The sequence below is a fragment of the Ambystoma mexicanum genome, chromosome 8, assembly GCF_040938575.1.
Source record: "Ambystoma mexicanum isolate Mex_15411 chromosome 8, UKY_AmexF1_1, whole genome shotgun sequence".
In the NCBI taxonomy this organism is placed as follows: domain Eukaryota; kingdom Metazoa; phylum Chordata; class Amphibia; order Caudata; family Ambystomatidae; genus Ambystoma; species Ambystoma mexicanum.
In genome coordinates, this window is record NC_090929.1 from 8,027,764 (window position 1) to 8,048,167 (window position 20,404).

The following is a 20,404-nucleotide window of genomic DNA, read 5'->3' on the forward strand; positions in this document are numbered from 1 at the left end:
GGCGAGAGGAGGAAGAGCTGCTTCCGGTGCCAAGATCAACACACAGCCTATGAGTGAGTGGAAAACAGGAAGAGACCCCAGGAACCCCGCCGCATCCTCAGGAATGCGCCTGGGGGAGGCGGGAGAGGAGGCAGACACATGGCCATGACCCCAGGAGCCAGGAAGATGGCCAAGCAGGAGAGACTGCCGTGGCCGGCCCCCGGATTTCCATGTGATGACATCACAGGAAGTGATGTCACAAGATAATGACCACAGCGTATCTAGGCAGCAGCGAAAACATGGTCATCCGAGAGGAGAATGTCCAATACCTACACCAGCAAAGGATAAAAAGTGCCCACCTTTTAAGCCCAACAATGTATAATATTAAAGGTATTTGTACCGCGCACCGTCACCAACGGAATTGGTCCGCAGGCGCTCTGGCGGATCTGTAAACGATAAGGGGGAGGTGGGATGGGTTAGTAAGGTGAAGAGGGAGTAGGATAGTGAGAGGAGTGGTGTTCTTTTGGCAGCTTCAACTCGGTGTACACCGGGTGCTGAGCTTTGGTGCGGGTATTGGATCGGTGTCAGTCCGCGTGTGCTGTTGCTCTTGCTTATGTGTTGTTGCAGTGTTGTGAAGTGCATGCAGCTTGTTATGCGAGAGATGGTTGTGTGAGTTTTTGAGTGAGATAAGTATGCAGAGTTTGAGCTTATATTGGTTAGTGGGTTACATGACCTTTAGCATGCTAACATTCACAGTTCTATCCAAGTGTGGCACCTGTTGACCCTCACAATTCTATCTGGATGTGGCGCAGGCCAATGGTTAGGATTCCATCTAGGTGTGGGCATGCCAATATTCACAGTCCCATCCAGATGCAACGCAGGCCAGTATTCACAATTCAGTCCAAGTGTGGACATGCAAACATTCACAACTCCGTCCAAGTGAGGACATGCTAACATTCACAGTTCTGTCCAAGTGTGGACATGCTAACATTTACAATTCTGTCTAAGTGTAGACATGCTAATATTCTCAATTCTATCTAAGTGTGGGCATGCTAATATTCACAATTCTGTCTAAGTGTGGACATGCTAACATTCAAAGTCCTATCTAGATGCAACGCAGGCCAATATTCACAATTCTGTCTAAGTGTGGACATGCTAATATTCACAATTCTGTCTAAGTGTGGACATGCTAACATTCAAAGTCCTATCTAGATGCAACGCAGGCCAATATTCACAATTCTGTCTAAGTGTGGACATGCTAATATTCACAATTCTGTCTAAGTGTGGACATGCTAACATTCAGAGTCCTATCTAGATGCAACGCCGGCCAATATTCACAATTCTGTCTAAGTGTGGATATGCTAATATTCAGAGTCCTATCTAGATGCAACGCCGGCCAGTATCCACAATTCTAAGTGTGGCATATGCTAACATTCAAGTTTCATCCAAGTTTCGGGCATGCTAACATTCAAAGTCCTATCTAGATGCAACGCAGGCTAACATTCCCAATTCTAAGTGTGGACATACTAATATTCCCAATTCTATCTAAGTGTGGACATGCTAATATTCCCAATTCTATCTAAGTGAGGACATGCTAATATTCCCAATTCTATCTAAGTGCGGGCATGCTAATATTCACAATTCTAAGTGTGGGCATGCTAACATTCAAGTTTCATCTAAGTGCGGCGCTTGTTGACCTTGACAAGTATGTTAGTATGTAGTGCAAGGCAACTTCGACAATCCTGTCATGAATAAATTCAGTCTGGTGGTCACAAATCTTTCTGAGTGTACCTGGTATGAGTCTATGGCAGTCTGTGTTATTGGGAGGTAGGATAGAGTGGTAGGGGTTTTCTGGAGTAGAGTAATTGCTCCACTCCCCACCCATGCCACACTCACAGTTTTTGTTGGTGTCTGTTGACTGCTGGCTTCCCTGGCTACCCCTGCGGACACCTGCAGACACATCTTGGCGCCGGCAATGTCGGAGCCGCCCTTGGCCTTGGGGCCCTTCGCCTCAGGGGCTGCCGGGCAGAGGGCTGCCCTGAAGTGTCCTCGGGAAGGGAAACATTCCAAAGAAAACTAAATCCAAACATGAGACGTGCGCTTTAATGGCATTTATATGTGTTCTTGTGGGCAAGCGTCTGCATTGCAAACATGAGAACCTGGTGTGAAATCCTAGTAGCTGAACGCTTGAGCAAGAATACGCTGGCCTCAAAAACACAGAACCGGGGTTGCGTCCACCCGCTGAAAAAAGGTCGGCGGACGCTGTCCACCTACATGTATAACTTGTGCCCTGAAAATCAGTACAGGGCCAGAACCAGAGAAAACATCCCCTCCACCCTCCAGGATGACAACCTCTCTTGCCACCTCCGTGCTAAATATTCATGGCTCACCTGCATGCTTCGTTTATGATGTGAGGAAAATGTTGCATTCTACTTAAACACTTTTTGGCTTGGGAAATATAAACATGTGGAAATAAGGAAAAAAGCTAAAAACGTTTTTTGTGTAATATGTTTAATTGTGCTGGAGGAAGGCACATATTGTAGGCAGCTAACTGCTGCTTTGCATTTGCTTTCAAAATAACAATATCTCTTTGCAGTTCTAACACAACAATGGTCTATTAACTAGAACTAGACCATCAATAGTAAATTGTACCCACTCCAAACTCTCTGCTTTAAGAAAGAAAGTGATCAGCAGTACTTATGAGCCCCCCCTTCTGCCCACCCCGGCGCCTATTGGGCCGCTGGGGGGTGGGGGGTGTTTTTGTCTCTCCACTGTCGCATCAGGAGGTTGACAGGTGACAGGTTGCATCCCCATAAGAAACAAAATGGAGCCAAACCTCGAGGCACAGCAGCCGCTTTTGAATGAGAAATTCCTGAAAGCTTCCCCGCCATCATGCAAGTTGCAGCGTGTGCCACCCGTGTGTTCAGAGTGCTCTGCAGCAAGCTTCCCCATCATCACGCAGGCTGCAGTGCGGCAAGCTTTCCCGTCATCATGCAGGCTGCAGCGTGTGCCACCCGTGTGTTCAGAGTGCACTGCTGCAAGCTTTCCCGTCATCATGCAGGCTGCAGCGTGTGCCACCCGTGTGTTCCGAGTGCACTGCTGCAAGCTTCCCCGTCATCATGCAGGCTGCAGTGCGGCCAACTTTCCCGTCATCATGCAGGCTGCAGAGTGTGTCGCCTGTGTCGCCTGTGTGCTCAGAGTGCACTGCAGCAAGCTTCCCGTCATCATGCATGCTGCAGCGTGTGTTCCGCCCGTGTGCTCAGAGTGCACTGCAGCAAGCTTAGGGACTCTGAGCACACAGCCCACGCTGCAGCCTGCAAGAGGGAGTCAACGGCTCCTCGGCTGGCCCTATGAGTGTGGGTCCAAGTGCAGCCGTACATACTGCACACGCCTCGCACCAGCCCTGGAGACTGCAACACAAGGTGTGACACCAGGAATCAGTGTCACCCGCCAGGAATATGTCCAAGGAGAAAAGACTATCATTACCCGCCAGTGGCTTAGAGGAAGAGAGGGCAGCCCAGGGTGAGACCACAGGAACTACCATTACCTGCCAGTGGCTTAGAGGAAGAGGCTGCAGCCCGGGGTTAGACCCCAGGAACTACCATTACCCGCCAGTGGCTTAGAGGAAGAGACGGCGGCAGCCCAGGGTGAGACCCCAGGAACTACCATTACCTGCCAGTGGCTTAGAGGAAGAGGCTGCAACCCGGGGTGAGACCCCAGGAACTACCATTACCCGCCAGTGGTTTAGAGGAAGAGACGGCGGCAGCCCAGGGTGAGACCCCAGGAACTACCATTACCCGCCAGTGGCTTAGAGGAAGAGACGGCAGCTCGGGGAGGAACTGCCATCACCCGCCAGTGGCTTAGAGGAAGAGACGGCAGCCCGGGGTGAGGCCCCAGGAACTACCATTACCCGCCAGTGGCTCAGAAGAAGAGGCGGCAGCCCGGGGTGAGGCCCCAGGAACTACCATTACCCGCCAGTGGCTTAGAGGAAGAGACGGCAGCCTAGGGTGAGGCCCCAGGAACTACCATTACCCGCCAGTGGCTTAGAGGAAGAGACGGCAGCCCAGGTTGAGACCCCAGGAACTACCATTACCCGCCAGTGGCTTAGAGAAAGAGACGGCAGCCTGGGGTGAGGCCCCAGGAACTACCATTACCTGCCAGTGGCTCAGAGGAAGAGGCGGCAGCCCGGGGTGAGGCCCCAGGAACTACCATTACCTGCCAGTGGCTCAGAAAAAGTGTCGGCAGCCCAGGGGGAGACCACAGGAACTACCATTACCCGCCAGTGGCTCAGAGGAAGAGGTCGGGAGCCCAGGGTGAGGCCCCAGGAACTACCATTACCTGCCAGTGGCTCAGAAGAAGAGGCGGCAGGCCAGGGGGAGACCCCAGGAACTACCATTACCCGCCATTGGCTTAGAGGAAGAGACGGCAGCCAGTGGCTTAGAGGAAGAGACGGTCGCAGCCCAGGGTGAGATCCCAGGAACTATCATTACCCATCAGTGGCTTAGAGGAAGAGACGGCAGCCCGGGGTGAGACCACAGGAACTACCATTACCCGCCAGTGGCTTAGAGGAAGAGATGGCAGCCAGTGGCTTAGAGGAAGAGATGGCAGCCTGGGGTGAGACCCCAGGAACTACCATTACCCGCCAGTGGCTTAGAGGAAGAGACGGCAGCCCGGGGTGAGGCCCCAGGAACTACCATTACCTGCCAGTGGCTCAGAAGAAGAGGCTGCAGCCCAGGGGGAGACCCCAGGAACTACCATTACCCGCCATTGGCTTAGAGGAAGAGACGGCAGCCTGGGGTGAGACCCCAGGAACTACCATTACCCGCCAGTGGCCTAGAGGAAGAGACGGCAGCCCGGGGTGAGGCCCCAGGAAGTACCATTACACGCCAGTGTCTTAGAGGAAGAGACGGCAGCCCGGGTGAGACCCCAGGAACTACCATAACCTGCCAGTGGCTCAGAAGAAGAGGCGGCAGCCCAGGGGGAGACCCCAAGAACTACCATTACCTGCCAGTGGCTCGAAGGAAGTCACGGCAGCCCAGGGTGAGACCCCAGGAACTACCATTACCCGCCAGTGGCTCAGAGAAAGAGACGGCAGCCCGGGGTGAGACCCCAGGAACTACCATTACCTGCCAGTGGCTTAGAGGAAGAGACGGCAGCCGGGTGAGACCCCTGGAACTACCATTACCCGCCAGTGGATTAGAGGAAGAGACGGCAGCCCGGGGTGAGACCCCAGGAACTACCGTTAACTGCCAGTGGCTCAGAGGAAGAGGCAGCAGCCCGGGGTGAGATCCCAGGAACTACCATTACCAGCCAGTGGCTCAGAGGAAGAGGCAGTAGCCCGGGGTTAGACCCCAGGAACTACCGTTACCCGCCAGTGGCTCAGAGGCTGACGCGGCAGCCCGGGGTGAGACAACAGGAACTACCTTTACCCACCAGTGGCTCAGAGAAAGAGACGGCAGCCCAGGGGGAGACCCCAAGAACTACCATTACCCGCCAGGGGCTCAGCGGAAGAGACAGCAGCCCAGGGGGAGACCCCAAGAACTACCATTACCTGTCAGGGGCTCAGAGGAAGAGTTGGCAGCCCGGGGTGAGACCCCAGGAACCACCATTACCTGCCAGGGGCTCAGAGGAAGAGTTGGCAGCCCAGGGTGAGACCCCAGGAACTACCATTACCCGCCAGGGGCTCAGAGGAAGAGACGGCAGCCCAGGGTGAGACCCCAAGAACTACCATTACCTGCCAGGGGCTCAGAGGAAGAGACGGCAGCCCGGGGTGGGACTTCAGGAACTACCATTACCCGCCAGGGGCTCAGAGGAAGAGACGGAAGTCCGGGTGAGACCCCAAGAACTACCATTACCCACCAGTGGCTCAGAGGAAGAGATGGCAGCCTGGGGTGAGACCCCAGGAACTACCATTACCCGTCAGTGGCTTAGGGGAAGAGGCGGCTGCCCCGGGTGAGACCCCAGAAACTACCATTACCCGCCAGTGGCTTAGAGGAAGAGGCGGCAGCCCTGGGTGAGACCCCAGGAACTACTATTACCTGCCAGTGGCTCAGGGGAAGAGACAGCAGCCCAGGGTGAGACCCCAGGAAATACCATTACCCGCCAGTGTCTCAGAAAAAGAGACGGCATCCCGGGGTGAGACCCCAGGAACTACCATTACCCACCAGTGGCTTAGAGGAAGAGGCGGCAGGGCCCTGGGCAGCAAAGATGTGTGAGGCCCCTAATTTGCATATGTAGTGACATCATAGAAAAGGGGTAAAAGAATGAGTCTTTAATACCCAAGGGATGATGTCAAGTTAAGTTGGCAGGTGTATGCCAAGAGACAAGGACCCTTTGTGCTGTGCAATGTATGACTGGTCTCTGTTAACTTTACACATGTGCGAATATCATGAGTCCGGCTTTTTGGAGTAGCGGACAGGGAGAGCTGGATCCGTTTTGGGGACTTGTAATTTGGCAGATAAGTGTCAGTGAGATAAAAGGATTTGCCGTGAGCACACATTTTGCTCAAGTGTGGAATCCGGGATGCGATCCCATCTTCCCAGCTTAAGTTGGTAGAAATGTTGTTTGCAACGGGTCTTTTGGTCACTCTGGTTTGAAAGCTCTATGGAATGAAGTGTAAACAATGGCGACTGCATGTTATGAGATATGATATGATATGACATTTATTACGGCCTGTGCACAAGTGTTTCTAGGTGCGACGAGACAAGGAGGGGGAAACAAAGGGAGGACAAAATAACAATCTTACTACGCCGTGTGTCATTCAGATCGCGCACGTGTGGGGAAGACGGAAGGGGAGAAAAGGAAGGTCTTGAGTAGCTTCCGGAACTGGAGGTGGTTCTGCGCAAGTTTTAGAGAGGCAGGGAGGCTGTTCCAGGGGGAGGCCCCAGCCGAGGAGATAGATCTGCCCACCACTCTCTGCTTGGAGAAGCGTCTGACGCTCAGAGAGTTAGAGGTGCATGAGCGGAGAGTTTGAGAAGGAAGATGTTTAGGAAAAGAAATGTGGAGGTAGAGCGGTCCCAGGCCCCAGAAAGCCTTGTGGACGATGCAGAGGGTCTTGAAGTTGATCCTCGCAGTCACTGGGAGCTAGTGTAGTGATTTCAGTCCTGGAGAGATACGGTCCCTGGGCTTGAGGCCAAGGACAAGTCTCGCAGACCTGTTCTGGATGAGTTGCAGAGGGCTGAGAGTGGATGCAGGCAGATTTAGAAAGAGGCTGTTGCAGTAGTCCAGCTTAGAGAGGGCCAGACAGTGAGCTTCTGAGGGAAGGAGAGGAAAGGAAGAATACCTCTGAGGAGGTGCAGCTGGTAGTGTGACTTCTTAGAGACGTCAGAGATGTGAGGAGAGAAGAAGTGGGCGCAGTTGAAGATGACCCCGAGGTGCTTACCCCTCACAGGAAGGAGCAGGAAGAGGGCCCATAGTGGGCGGCCAGAGAGAAAGAGGAAAGGAGGGAGCAGATGTCCTGATGAGGAGGATCTCAGTCTTACTGGCAGTAAGGCAGAGATCATTGGTGGCACACCATTCCTGGATAGCAGACAGGCAGTCTTGTATGAGAGAAGAAGCAGAGGTGACTGAGGGGAGCCTGAAAGAGAGCTGGGTGTCATCCGTAAAACACTTTAAAATTGGAGCAGAAAATAGCCATGCGGTGGGCAAGAGGTGCCAGCTAGTGGTTGAAAAGCCAGGGAGAGAGGTTAGACCCCTGGGGAACACCACAGGTGGAGAGAGAGATAGAAGAGAGGAAAGACCCCAGTTGGACCTCAGAGAGTCTGTTGGTGAGAAAGGATGTCAACCAGGCCATGGCCTGATCAGTGATACCCAGGTTGTCACAGAGGCGATTGAGCAGGATGGCATGGTTGACTGTGTCAAAAGCAGAGGATAGATCGAGGAGAATGAGGACAGAAGGAAGATTAAAGTCGAGATTAGAGAGCAGGTACTCACGGATGTTCAGGAGAGCAGTTTCTGTGCTTCTGGCAGCTCTGAAGCCAGACTGGAAGTCGTGGAGACAACCAACAGATTCAGTATGTAGATTAAGCTGCGAGGTGGCCATCTTGTCCAAGAGTTTTCCCAGAAAAGGAGTGATGGAGATCGGGTGATAGCCGGAGAGGAAGGATCGGCCGAGGGCTTCTGTAGAAGGGGGTGCACATGAGAGTGCTTAAGGGAGAGGGCAAAGATCCAGTGGCAAAGGAGTGATTGCAGAAATAGGCGGTGGCTGGAGCAAGGGTGTCAATGTGGTCCTTGATGGTTCTGGGTGAGCTGGGGAGAGGGTGGGCAGCATGTCCTGAGTTTTAGTGGTGAAAGGAGAAGCCAGGGCCGTGCAGAGGGCCTCGGAGGGAACAGGAGATGTAGAGACTGCAGCAGGATTGGCCAGCGCCTTGCAGATTTTGAAAAGTTCAGCCGAGTTGTTAGATGCTGCAGAGATGCAGGCTTGGATGTAGGCTCTCTTCTTGGCGAGGACAGAGAGTCTGTACTGCCTTTGGAGCAGGGGCAGGCCAGTTTGTCAGAGGGTGCGCCTTAGGCCCTCCACTTCCTCTCAGCTGCCCTACACCTGCGTTTAAGGGTGGCGAGGGCAGAGTCATACCAGGAATTGCACTTGAAAGTGGGTCTCAAGCGGATTCTCATGACAGGGGCAAGGACATCCAGAGTGTTGGAGATAGAGATGAGGGTTAGAGAGGGCTGTGTCAGGGTGTGAGTCAGCTGGAGGTGCAGGAGGAGGAGAGAAAGCCTCCTGGGTCGGCTGCCCCCTGCTGCTCGCTAAGTAAACTGCTGTTTCTGGGGCATATACTTAAACAGGTTGTCCAGGCTTTAGTAGCTGCCCATGAGGATTAGCTTCACTGTCGAAAGAGAAGAGTCGCCCAGCAATGGTGTTATTATTTTTCAAAGATAAGATGAGCTACAGACCTGCCCCCTGCTGTGGCCGCAGGTTCCGAGGCCGTCAGAGCAGTACTGGGCCAGGGGAAGACCTGGCCAAACGCCCCATAGTTCCATTGACGCGTGTCCTGCTCATCCCAGAGGCTTCGAGACAGTGGGAATGAGAAATCCCACAACCTCAGCAGGGGGCCAAGACTAGTGAGAAGCTCCTCTCTCCCCAGTCACCTCCTACCCCACTGGCTGCCAAACCCTCAGGCCCCGCTCGCCCTCTCCTAGTTTCCACTTCTGGCCCATTTCCGATTATCAAAAATACCCTGTTTTATGAATTGATTTGAATATGAGTTGAAAAGTACACACATCATATTAATAGCGAAAAGAGTGTGATCGCAGTCTTCACTACAACTACCAGAATGCAACACTGCCCAAGGCTTAAAAAAGGTCCTGTGGGTTTTTTAAATGTACTTTCAAGACATAAGGACTGACAACAAGAGAAATGGTCTGAAAACACATCCTGGTTGTTTTTATATTGTGTAGCCAAGGCGTGGTTCATTCCTGAGGCGGGAAATGTGACTTTCTACAAAAGATGAAACACCCTTTGTTTTTTCGAAATAAGAAGACATGAAAATAAGGGCGATGGCTTAAAACTTCTGAGTGTCTTGGCAGGAGGCATGGATGTGGGCAGCCAGCTGGTGCTTTGTGAGTAGAAATGTTCCCCTTGGCAGTTCTTATGGCCAACGTGTTGAGAACATTGTGTTCAAAAACATGGCTCCTGAAGGAGCCGTCACGTATTGCCCTTTAAATTATCTGCCAACACAAGGACAGTAACATCCAGTGTAGAGTTAGGGGTCTCCGGGGGAGGGGGGAGGGGGAGCCTGCCGTGCAGCAGCTGATGCCTCCAGAGCATCGCAGGGGATTGGCATAAGCAAGCATTGGCAAAGCCAAAATGAAGGGCTTTTGATGGGCACCGCCATAATTGCACTACCTGGCAATAAGATGCCAACAGCTGGACAATGGCACAGTCATAGAATAGCTCAAGCCAAACCTGTTGCATTTGTCAATACTCTCCCTTTCACACAGCCCAGAGATACAAGGCAAGACTTCAAAGAACTAGGCCCCCAAAAAAACCTTGATTAGGATTTACCGTCTGCTACCTGCCCCCCCACCCCTCCAGCACAAAGCCCATCCCCCCGGGATCTCCTAGAGCTGGCCCTGCCGAGCATTAACATCCCATTATGGCCTGCCAGTGTTATTTCTTAGTAGTTTGCTAAGTCGTAATGGTATTATTGCAGCAGTAAAAACACTACTTTGTGCCTGCTATAATAAAAATGTCTTAACCAAGTGGCCTTCCGCTGGGTGCCCACCATGCCAGCCTGGCCTGCCGCGGGGTACTCCCCATGCCAGCCTGGCCTGCTGCTGGGTGCCCCTCATGCCAGCCTGTTCCGCCACTAGGTGCCCCCCATGCCAGCCTGGCCTGCCACTGGGTGCCCCCATGCAAGCCTGGCCTGCTGCCGCTGGGTGTCTCTCCTTGAGGGAGAACTGCCCCCTCCCACAGGTCACTGATGGACTCCAATAGTTTGTGACTTATGGGACTCGGCTCGCTCCCTGCAGAGTCTCTGGAAGACTTCTCTTGTGCCAGTGTCTGCCCACACCGCCATGATAGCAGTCTGAAAGTGCTGAGCTTGTCTGTGTAGAGGCGGCATGGGGTCCAGAGTGGGATACGTCAGGGAGACGGAGCCCACAACCGGTAGGGAAGGGAAAACGTAAGGGGGGTGATCGCGACCGTTGGAAAGAAGGCGTGCTTTTCAGTGTTTTGGCAGGTGCGGGCCTTCTCTTATTGGCTGCCAGAATGTTCATGGAGACATTACTAGTGCGGTGGTGGCACGGCGTGAAGTCATGCTGTGGATGCGTGATGGCCTTGAGATGTGCTCAGGAGACCCTGGGTGTGCTGGGGGGGGGGGGGGGGGGTGGGGGGGGTACAGGGACTGGGCGTGTGATCAGTGTGTGCGAGTGGAATGAACGGGCACTCACGCAATCGCCTCTCATGCCTGACCGCATGGGCTGCTTCTCTCCCGGAGCCTGGCCAGCCCAGCCCACATGCACACACGCACCCTAATCTTACTCCATGACCTCCAACGCTCTGGACTTCCGTCCCCTCTGGGGGTGTTCCCACTAACAGCACATTGAGACTAGAATAATGGTAAAAGGCGCTATGTAAATGACAAGACGTGTGTCGTGTTTGGTTTGCACTCTTCAGATATTCTAGACAGTAGATAATGCTGCTGCCCTTTCCCCTCAAGCCACATCCTTTCAGTGCCCCCTGCCCCCTGCCCCCCCCCACCACTTGCATCCTTCCTGCTCCTACTACTAGCTTGTGTATCGCGGAAGAACCCCCTGCCACCTGTTCACCTTTTCTCCTGTATCTACATATATGTGCCCTCCTCTCCCCCACGACTGCATGTCCTGCCCTCACCCTCCTCTGCTGTATGCCCAACACTTGCCCTCCTCTCTGCATGTCCTGCCCTCACCCTCCTCTGCTGTATGCCCAACACTTGCCCTCCTCTCCCCACTGTATGTCCAGTGCTCTCCCTCCCCCGCGACTGCATGTCCTGCCCTCACCCTCCTCTGCTGTATGCCCAACACTTGCCCTCCTCTCCCCACTGTATGTCCAGTGCTCTCCCTCCCCCGCGACTGCATGTCCTGCCCTCACCCTCCTCTGCTGTATGCCCAACACTTGCCCTCCTCTCCCCTCTGTATGTCCAGTGCTCTCCCACCCCCGCGACTGCATGTCCTGCCCTCACCCTCCTCTGCTGTATGCCCAACACTTGCCCTCCTCTCCCCTCTGTATGTCCAGTGCTCTCCCTCCCCCGCGACTGCATGTCCTGCCCTCACCCTCCTCTGCTGTATGCCCAACACTTGCCCTCCTCTCCCCTCTGTATGTCCAGTGCTCTCCCTCCCCCGCGACTGCATGTCCTGCCCTCACCCTCCTCTGCTGGATGCCCAACACTTGCCCTCCTCTCCCCTCTGTATGTCCAGTGCTCTCCATTCCCCCGCGACTGCATGTCCTGCCCTCACCCTCCTCTGCTGTATGCCCAACACTTGCCCTCCTCTCCCCTCAGTATGTCCAGTGCTCTCCCTCCCCCGCGACTGCATGTCCTGCCCTCACCCTCCTCTGCTGTATGCCCAACACTTGCCCTCCTCTCCCCTCAGTATGTCCAGTGCTCTCCATTCCCCCGCGACTGCATGTCCTGCCCTCACCCTCCTCTGCTGTATGCCCAACACTTGCCCTCCTCTCCCCTCAGTATGTCCAGTGCTCTCCCTCCCCCGCGACTGCATGTCCTGCCCTCACCCTCCTCTGCTGTATGCCCAACACTTGCCCTCCTCTCCCCTCTGTATGTCCAGTGCTCTCCCTCCCCCGCGACTGCATGTCCTGCTCTCACCCTCCTCTGCTGTATGCCCAACACTTGCCCTCCTCTCCCCTCTGTATGTCCAGTGCTCTCCCTCCCCCGCGACTGCATGTCCTGCTCTCACCCTCCTCTGCTGTATGCCCAACACTTGCCCTCCTCTCCCCACTGTATGTCCAGTGCTCTCCCTCCCCCGCGACTGCATGTCCTGCTCTCACCCTCCTCTGCTGTATGCCCAACACTTGCCCTCCTCTCCCCTCTGTATGTCCAGTGCTCTCCCTCCCCCGCGACTGCATGTCCTGCCCTCACCCTCCTCTGCTGTATGCCCAACACTTGCCCTCCTCTCCCCTCAGTATGTCCAGTGCTCTCCCTCCCCAGCGACTGCATGTCCTGCCCTCACCCTCCTCTGCTGTATGCCCAACACTTGCCCTCCTCTCCCCACTGTATGTCCAGTGCTCTCCCTCCCCCGCGACTGCATGTCCTGCCCTCACCCTCCTCTGCTGTATGCCCAACACTTGCCCTCCTCTCCCCTCTGTATGTCCAGTGCTCTCCCTCCCCCGCGACTGCATGTCCTGCCCTCACCCTCCTCTGCTGTATGCCCAACACTTGCCCTCCTCTCCCCTCAGTATGTCCAGTGCTCTCCCTCCCCCGCGACTGCATGTCCTGCCCTCACCCTCCTCTGCTGTATGCCCAACACTTGCCCTCCTCTCCCCTCTGTATGTCCAGTGCTCTCCCTCCCCCGCGACTGCATGTCCTGCCCTCACCCTCCTCTGCTGTATGCCCAACACTTGCCCTCCTCTCCCCTCTGTATGTCCAGTGCTCTCCATTCCCCCACGACTGCATGTCCTGCCCTCACCCTCCTCTGCTGTATGCCCAACACTTGCCCTCCTCTCCCCACTTGGTGACTGTGGGCGCTTGGTGACTGTGGGCGCTTGGTGACTGTGGGCGCTTGGTGACTGTGGGCGCTTCTTGGTGACCGTGGGCGCTTGGTGACCCTGTCCTCTTCTCCATTTCTTCTGCAGATCAAGGACTGGGCACGGGTTCAGTGCTTGGTATCACCTTTGGGGCGTTCCTGATTGGCGCCCTGCTGACAGCCGCCCTGTGGTTTATCTACAGCCACACCCGTAAGTACCTGTGCCAGACTTAATCTCAACTTTGGCTATTTTCTGCTCTTGGTTCAATTGGCCTTGACCCGCCTGTGAGCAGAAGAGACCAGGGGGCGTTTCCCAGTGAATGTTCAAAGCCAGTCAGGACTGGCCTTAGGCCTGATGCATCTCCTCCCCTCAGATCCCCTGAGCCCCTGGGGTCTGGGGAAAGGGCCTCAAAATGTGGGGTTCCTCTGCCACACCAGCATGGGCAGCCCTTCAAATGCTGCCCATGCTGGTGTGGCAGCAGCGCCCCATTGAAATGGAAAGTTCCCCTCTCCCGTGCTGGAGCGGAGCGTGGCATAGCCTATCCCGTGCTGGTGTGGCAGCAGCGCCCCATTGACATGGAAAGTTCCCCTCTCCCGTGCTGGAGCGGAGCGTGGCATAGCCTATCCCATGCTGGTGTGGCAGCAGCGCCCCATTGACATGGAAAGTTCCCCTCTCCCGTGCTGGAGCGGAGCGTGGCATAGCCTATCCCATGCTGGTGTGGCAGCAGCGCCCCATTGAAATGGAAAGTTCCCCTCTCCCGTGCTGGAGCGGAGCGTGGCAAAGTCTATCCCATGCTGGTGTGGCAGCAGCGCCCCATTGAAATGGAAAGTTCCCCTCTCCCGTGCTGGAGCGGAGCGAGGCAAAGCCTATCCCATGCTGGTGTGGCAGCAGCGCCCCATTGAAATGGAAAGTTCCCCTCTCCCGTGCTGGAGCGGAGCGAGGCAAAGCCTATCCCGTGCTGGTGTGGCAGCAGCGCCCCATTGAAATGGAAAGTTCCCCTCTCCCGTGCTGGAGCGGAGCGTGGCATAGCCTATCCCGTGCTGGTGTGACAGCAACGCCCCATTCAATTGGAAAGTTCCCCTCTCCCGTGCTGGAGCGGAGCGTGGCATAGCCTATCCCGTGCTGGTGTGGCAGCTACGTCCCATTGAAATGGAAAGTTCCCCTCTCCCGTGCTGGAGCGGAGCGTGGCATAGCCTATCACATGCTGGTGTGGCAGCAGCGCCCCATTGACATGGAAAGTTCCCCTCTCCCGTGCTGGAGCGGAGCGTGGCATAGCCTATCCCGTGCTGGTGTGGCAGCAGCGCCCCATTGAAATGGAAAGTTCCCCTCTCCCGTGCTGGAGCGGAGCGTGGCATAGCCTATCCCGTGCTGGTGTGACAGCAGCGCCCCATTGAAATGGAAAGTTCCCCTCTCCCGTCCTGGAGCGGAGTGTGGCATAGCCTATCCCGTGCTGGTGTGGCAGCAGCGCCCCATTGAAATGGAAAGTTCCCCTCTCCCGTGCTGGAGCGGAGCGTGGCATAGCCTATCCCGTGCTGGTGTGGCAGCAGCGCCCCATTGAAATGAAAAGTTCCCCTCTCCCGTGCTGGAGCGGAGCGTGGCATAGCCTATCCTGTGCTGGTGTGGCAGCTATGCCCCATTGAAATGGAAAGTTTCCCTCTCCCGTGCTGGAGCGGAGCGTGGCATAGCCTATCCCATGCTGGTGTGGCAGCAGCGCCCCATTGAAATGGAAAGTTCCCCTCTCCTGTGCTGGAGCGGAGCGTGGCATAGCCTATTCCATGCTGGTGTGGCAGCAGCGCCCCATTGAAATGGAAAGTTCCCCTCTCCCGTGCTGGATCGGAGCGTGGCATAGCCTATCCCATGCTGGTGTGGCAGCAGCGCTCCATTGAAATGGAAAGTTCCCCTCTCCCGTGCTGGAGCGGAGCGTGGCATAGCCTATCCCATGCTGGTGTGGCAACAGCCCCCCATTGAAATGGAAAGTTCCCCTCTCCCGTGCTGGAGCGGAGCGTGGCATAGCCTATCCCGTGCTGGTGTGGCAGCTACGTCCCATTGAAATGGAAAGTTCCCCTCTCCCGTGCTGCAGAGGAGAGTGGCGTAGTCTATCCCATGCTGTTGTGGCAGCAGCGTCCCATTGAAATGGAAAGTTCCCCTCTCCCGTGCTGGAGCGGAGAGTGGCGTAGCCTATCCCATGCTGGTGTGGCAGCAGCGCCCCATTAAAATGGAAACCTCCCCGCTCTCGTGCTGGAGCGGAGCGTGGCATAGCCTATCCCGTGCTGGTGTGGCAGCAGCGCCCCATTGACATGGAAAGTTCCCCTCTCCCGTGCTGGAGCGGAGCATGGCATAGCCTATCCCGTGCTGGTGCGGAGCGTGGCATAGCCTATCCCGTGCTGGTGTGGCAGCAGCGTCCCATTGAAATGGAAAGTTCCCCTCTCCCGTGCTGAAGCGCCCAGTGGCAGCATGAGAGCGGGAGCATTTTATTTCAATAGGGTGGCCTTCACCATGCCAGCTTGGGGGAGCCCTTGAAAGAATGCCCACGCTGGCGTGGCAGGTGGGGGCTAATGTGGGATTCTGGGGGGCCTCCCTAGTCTCCCATGCCTAAAACCGTCCCTGAAGCCATTGTAAACACTCTATTGTTTTATCATAGATCCGATTGGCCCATTGCAGTGTAAACAAAAAGACTCTGATTTGCTGAAGCCAACTTAAACAGGTGCATCATTGTCTAAACTGTGTGATGATTGGATAAAGCTAGGGTTCACCAAGGGGTTGATGCCTAATCTCATTTCAGGAGACTTCAGCTGACGCAAATCCTGAGATCCACCCATTGCAGAGTGAGGGTGGCTGGGTGAGGGTGGTTGCCAACTGGAACAGAAGCTTTAAACTGACTTTTCCCCCCATTTGTTTGAGTACAGGCCCTTCAGTAAGAAAGCAACCAGTGCCCCAGAAGCCCGGCGCGTCAGAAAGCAGCAGTGCCAACCACAGCATCGGAAGTACCCAGAGCACGCCCTGCTCCACCAGCAGCATGGCATAGTATGCCGCCGAGGGGGGCTTGGAGCCAGACAGCCCCGTGCACGTGGATGCTGGTGTTCCATCATCTTCTATAACAGCTTTGTCTGCTCGTTCGTCTGGCCAGAATATCCCGGTCAGAGAAGAGCATGAGACCGAAATGAGGCCCACCTGGACTGGAGCCGGGCATGTGTGAGAGGCACTCACGCACAAGAAGATCAGACGTGTAGCCTGTGCACTGCCTTGCTCCCACCTGCTGACACTGGCAAAAGACTTTTCCTATTTATTGATAAAGTCATTTCAATTGGTGAACGGGTATGAAGTCAATGAAAAGACCAAAGGCTGACACTCCAGCACGCGACAATTGGTGCAGAGTGCTGTAGCAGTACCATAAGGCGGTCGTGGATCCAACCACGTGGAGCACAAGGCATGAGTAACCGCTTTGCCAAAGTGGGCCAAACTGTGAGACAGAATGCGAGCTGAGTGTACCACCCCCAAGAGTCTAACAGAGCCCCCTGCTGCCTCGGGCAAGGGCAAGCAATGCACAACAATTGAAGGCCCTCCATTCTCCCAGCCCTTGTATTTAGTGATATAGAAAATGTGGCACTCCATTTATATAAACATCATTGTGTACCTTTAGGCAATGTTGGCCCATGGAAAGTGCACGTCAGACAAGAGCACAGAATTGGGAATTCAAACAAAAGATAAAAGCTTGCATTTCCAATACCCCACCCCCTCCCACGGCAGCCATCAAGACCACTCTGTGACTCACATTAAACATATCCTGATATTAGCACTTTTCTGCTCAGGTGCATGATGGGCAATGCCCTAAGAGTGATGCGTGGGGATTCTGGCCAATCAGAGGGTGTGATTGCCAGCCGTGTCGCAAACCTCTGAATTGCTGCCACTAAAACCCAGCAGAGGGGGTTTGTTGATTCTGATCGTTGATGACCCTTGTGGCAAAGTATCATCGTCTGACCATAAGACAGCTGTCAAGGTAGAGACAAAGATTGCAGTATTAACTCAAAGGATAAACCTTTCCAGGCCACGCCTCCAAAACATATGTAGCGGTGTAAAAAATAGCTCTGTGCAGCGCTGCGCCGGCAACGCCTTCTACCTGTAATTGTATTAATATTATTGTTATTATCTTAATTGCTAGGATTAATTATTACTGCTATACCTGTGTGTAAGAGGAGCAGAGAATTCTTGCTGTTCTGTAGTGAGCAGAGGGGGGCAGAGAAAAGGGGGGTAGCATTACAAGCCTGTATCATATTCCGTGTCACTAAGACCCTACCCAGGCCACCCATCCCACGTTAGGCATACCCTATGCATGCAACGCCTACCATCTCCACATCACCCGTGCCCTTTCCACACCCCTCATACCCACTCAACTTCACTGGAGCCACTCCAGACATTCCTCTCCACTGCTACGACTGCACACATGCCACTCCACTAATGCCACATCACTCACACACTGCACCTCATTCATATCGTGTCTACTCCCACTCATAATCCCATTACCCTCCCACTCTTCGTCTCACAAGCATTTTTCATCGGATCTTTTACACTCACAGAAGCTCTTGCACTCTTTTACCAATTTATGTTGGCTGCTGCATGCCGCTTCTCTTTGCTCCAAATCATGCTCGGCTGCTCTGGCCCCTGCTCACAGTCACATGACCCCTGCTCACAGTCACATGACCCCTGCTCACAGTCACATGACCCCTGCTCACACTCACATGACCCCTGCTCACAGTCACATGACCCCTGCTCACACTCACATGACCCCTTCCCACACTCACATGACCCCCGCTCAGACTGCTATGACCCCTGCTCAGACTGCTATGGCCCCTGCTTACACTGCTATGACCCGTGCTCACAGTCACATGACCCCTTCTCACAGTCACATGACCCCTGCTCACACTCACATGACCCCTGCTCACACTCACATGACCGCTGCTCACACTGATATGATCCCTGATCACACTGCTATGACCCCTTCCCACACTCACATGACCCCCACTCACACTCACATGACCCCTGCTCACACTCACATGAACCCCGCTCACACTCTCATGACCCCTGCTCGCTCTCTCTCACGGAGCAATACTCACAATCATTTCACATTTGTTTGCACTAATCTCCTCTTTGCTCATGTTCATCAAACTCCTGCTCACACTCCTCCACTCCGTTAACACTCCTCCACTCTGTTGACACTCCTCCATCCGTTGACACTCCTCCACTCTGTTGACATTCCTCCACTCCGTTGACACTCCTCCACTCTGTTGACACTCCTCCATCCGTTGACACTCCTCCACTCTGTTGACACTCCTCCACTCCGTTGACACTCCTCCACTCTGTTGACACTCCTCCATCCGTTGACACTCCTCCACTCTGTTGACACTCCTCCATCCGTTGACACTCCTCCACTCTGTTGACACTCCTCCATCCGTTGACACTCCTCCACTCTGTTGACACTCCTCCACTCTGTTGACACTCCTCCACCCCGTCTGTACAAAGCGATGTAATACATCTTAAATGTTATATTGTATATAAAGAATTTGAATACACGTTCTTGAGTTGTGCTTCTTGTTTCTCTGTGGTTCAATGGGTGGGAGGGTGGTCACTCGTGTCCTTGATTGTTAGGCAGAATCCTGTGCAGTGCCCTTAGGGACCTATACACACAATTAAGACAACAGGTGGCAATACAATTTCACCTTTGGTGTAAGCCTGTACTACTAAGTTATAGCGGTAGCAGTAGCGGAGCAGCCAGGCTTATCTCAAGAGTATATGAGCAGTAGCAGAGATTACACAAAGGGACCACAATTACTGTGACTCAAGCAAACACTGACTCAAGGTTTTTGCTTAAAAAGTAAAAGTACATTTATTTCTAGACCATCTGTTTGCATAACACTTCACTTCTATTAAATTAAAACCACACGTAAAATACACTATAAACAACCAATTCACCTTGTGCAGCACAATTCAAGGGAAGTACCTTTAAATTTGACAGGCCGGTGTTCTGAAACAAAGGCGTTACCGGGGATTGTTACGCGATCACGTTTTGACAGTAATGACAGTTCGGTCTTACAAAAGAAAGGCGTACCCGCGAGAAGAAATGTTACCAAAGTCAAACACACTTAGCACATGAATTAACACAAGAGAGGTGGGGTCAAAAATCATAGGCAATACTTTTGCCAAGGCAGATAGAATCAAGAAGCACTTTCTAACACAGAGATAAAAGTCAATAGGCATGCGCCAGTGTCAATGGGACAAGGGTCCTGTTGTCGAGGATCACAAGGTTAGAACAGTTCACAATTCGAGATTGCCAGGAGTACTTGGATATTGTCAAAAGAGGAAGCAAAAGTTATAAGAGGGAAGGAAGACAAGGGCAATAATAAATGTGGCAGATAAGGACTCGCGAGGTTCAGTGCAGGGACTACTAGATTAGCTTGGTTTGGTTGGGCTGCGGGTGAAAGCAGTAGTGGGAACCTGCCAGATTGCCCACTGGGTAAGTTGAGCACAAAGAGGGTTGTTTGCTGACACACTGCGCACACAAACAAAGCTTGAACCAGTTAGTTTTTGATTAGAGTTTAATCAACAGATGATGCAGCCTGACACGTGTTTCGAGCACCGAGCTCTTCTTCTGAGGCTGAAATCTTGGCTTCTCATTACTGAGTGCCATTAATTGGTGTAAATATGAGTTACTATAAATCACCGGCTCCACGATTTATGTGCTGTTGCATGGCCGACTTGTATTTTGAAATTAAGGTGACAGCGATGTGCGCTGTTAATGAGAGCAGGAGCCGGACTCACTAGGTGAGGGAAATTAGTCATAAATGAGAATTCTCACTAACATTGATGACCTCTCAGCCTTACAGCCTCCTCATGCCGTGTGCCCTATTGGGCTACACGTTTGGTGCGCACAAAAAAACATGCCATTACCTCTCGTACACCTTGACCTGGTATTGCATATAACTTTGTCCTATATGACTGCTTATGCCCCCTGGGCAGGATTGCCACATCACCTGGTACCCAGCACACCTGCCACATTTCCTCCTTTTTGCACCCCCTGAACTCTAGTGTCCCTATGCCCTTCATGGACGTGGCCTCTCGTGCAGCATACTCTCTAGTGCCCCATGCCCTCGAGGTCCCATGCCCTGCTTTGGTATGTCTTATGCACCTGCACCTCTTGTGCCCTGTGGCTTTTAAGGGAACATAGGTACTTTGTGGAGCTACACGTGGGAAGAG

At 53.8% G+C, this 20,404-nt stretch overlaps 1 protein-coding gene across 1 annotated transcript in view; it reads left to right on the plus strand.

Annotated features, from left to right (window-relative positions):
- The window catches only part of ENG (endoglin), a 286,341-nt gene extending 267,618 nt beyond the window's left edge, over window positions 1-18,723 (plus strand). Inside the window, exons 14-15 of the mRNA XM_069609121.1 lie at window positions 13,265-13,366; window positions 16,063-18,723. Coding sequence (XP_069465222.1) covers window positions 13,265-13,366; window positions 16,063-16,181 — 221 coding nt within the window. The 3' untranslated portion in view covers window positions 16,182-18,723. The remainder of the gene's footprint in view (window positions 1-13,264; window positions 13,367-16,062) is intronic.
- The last annotated feature ends 1,681 nt before the right edge of the window (window positions 18,724-20,404 follow it).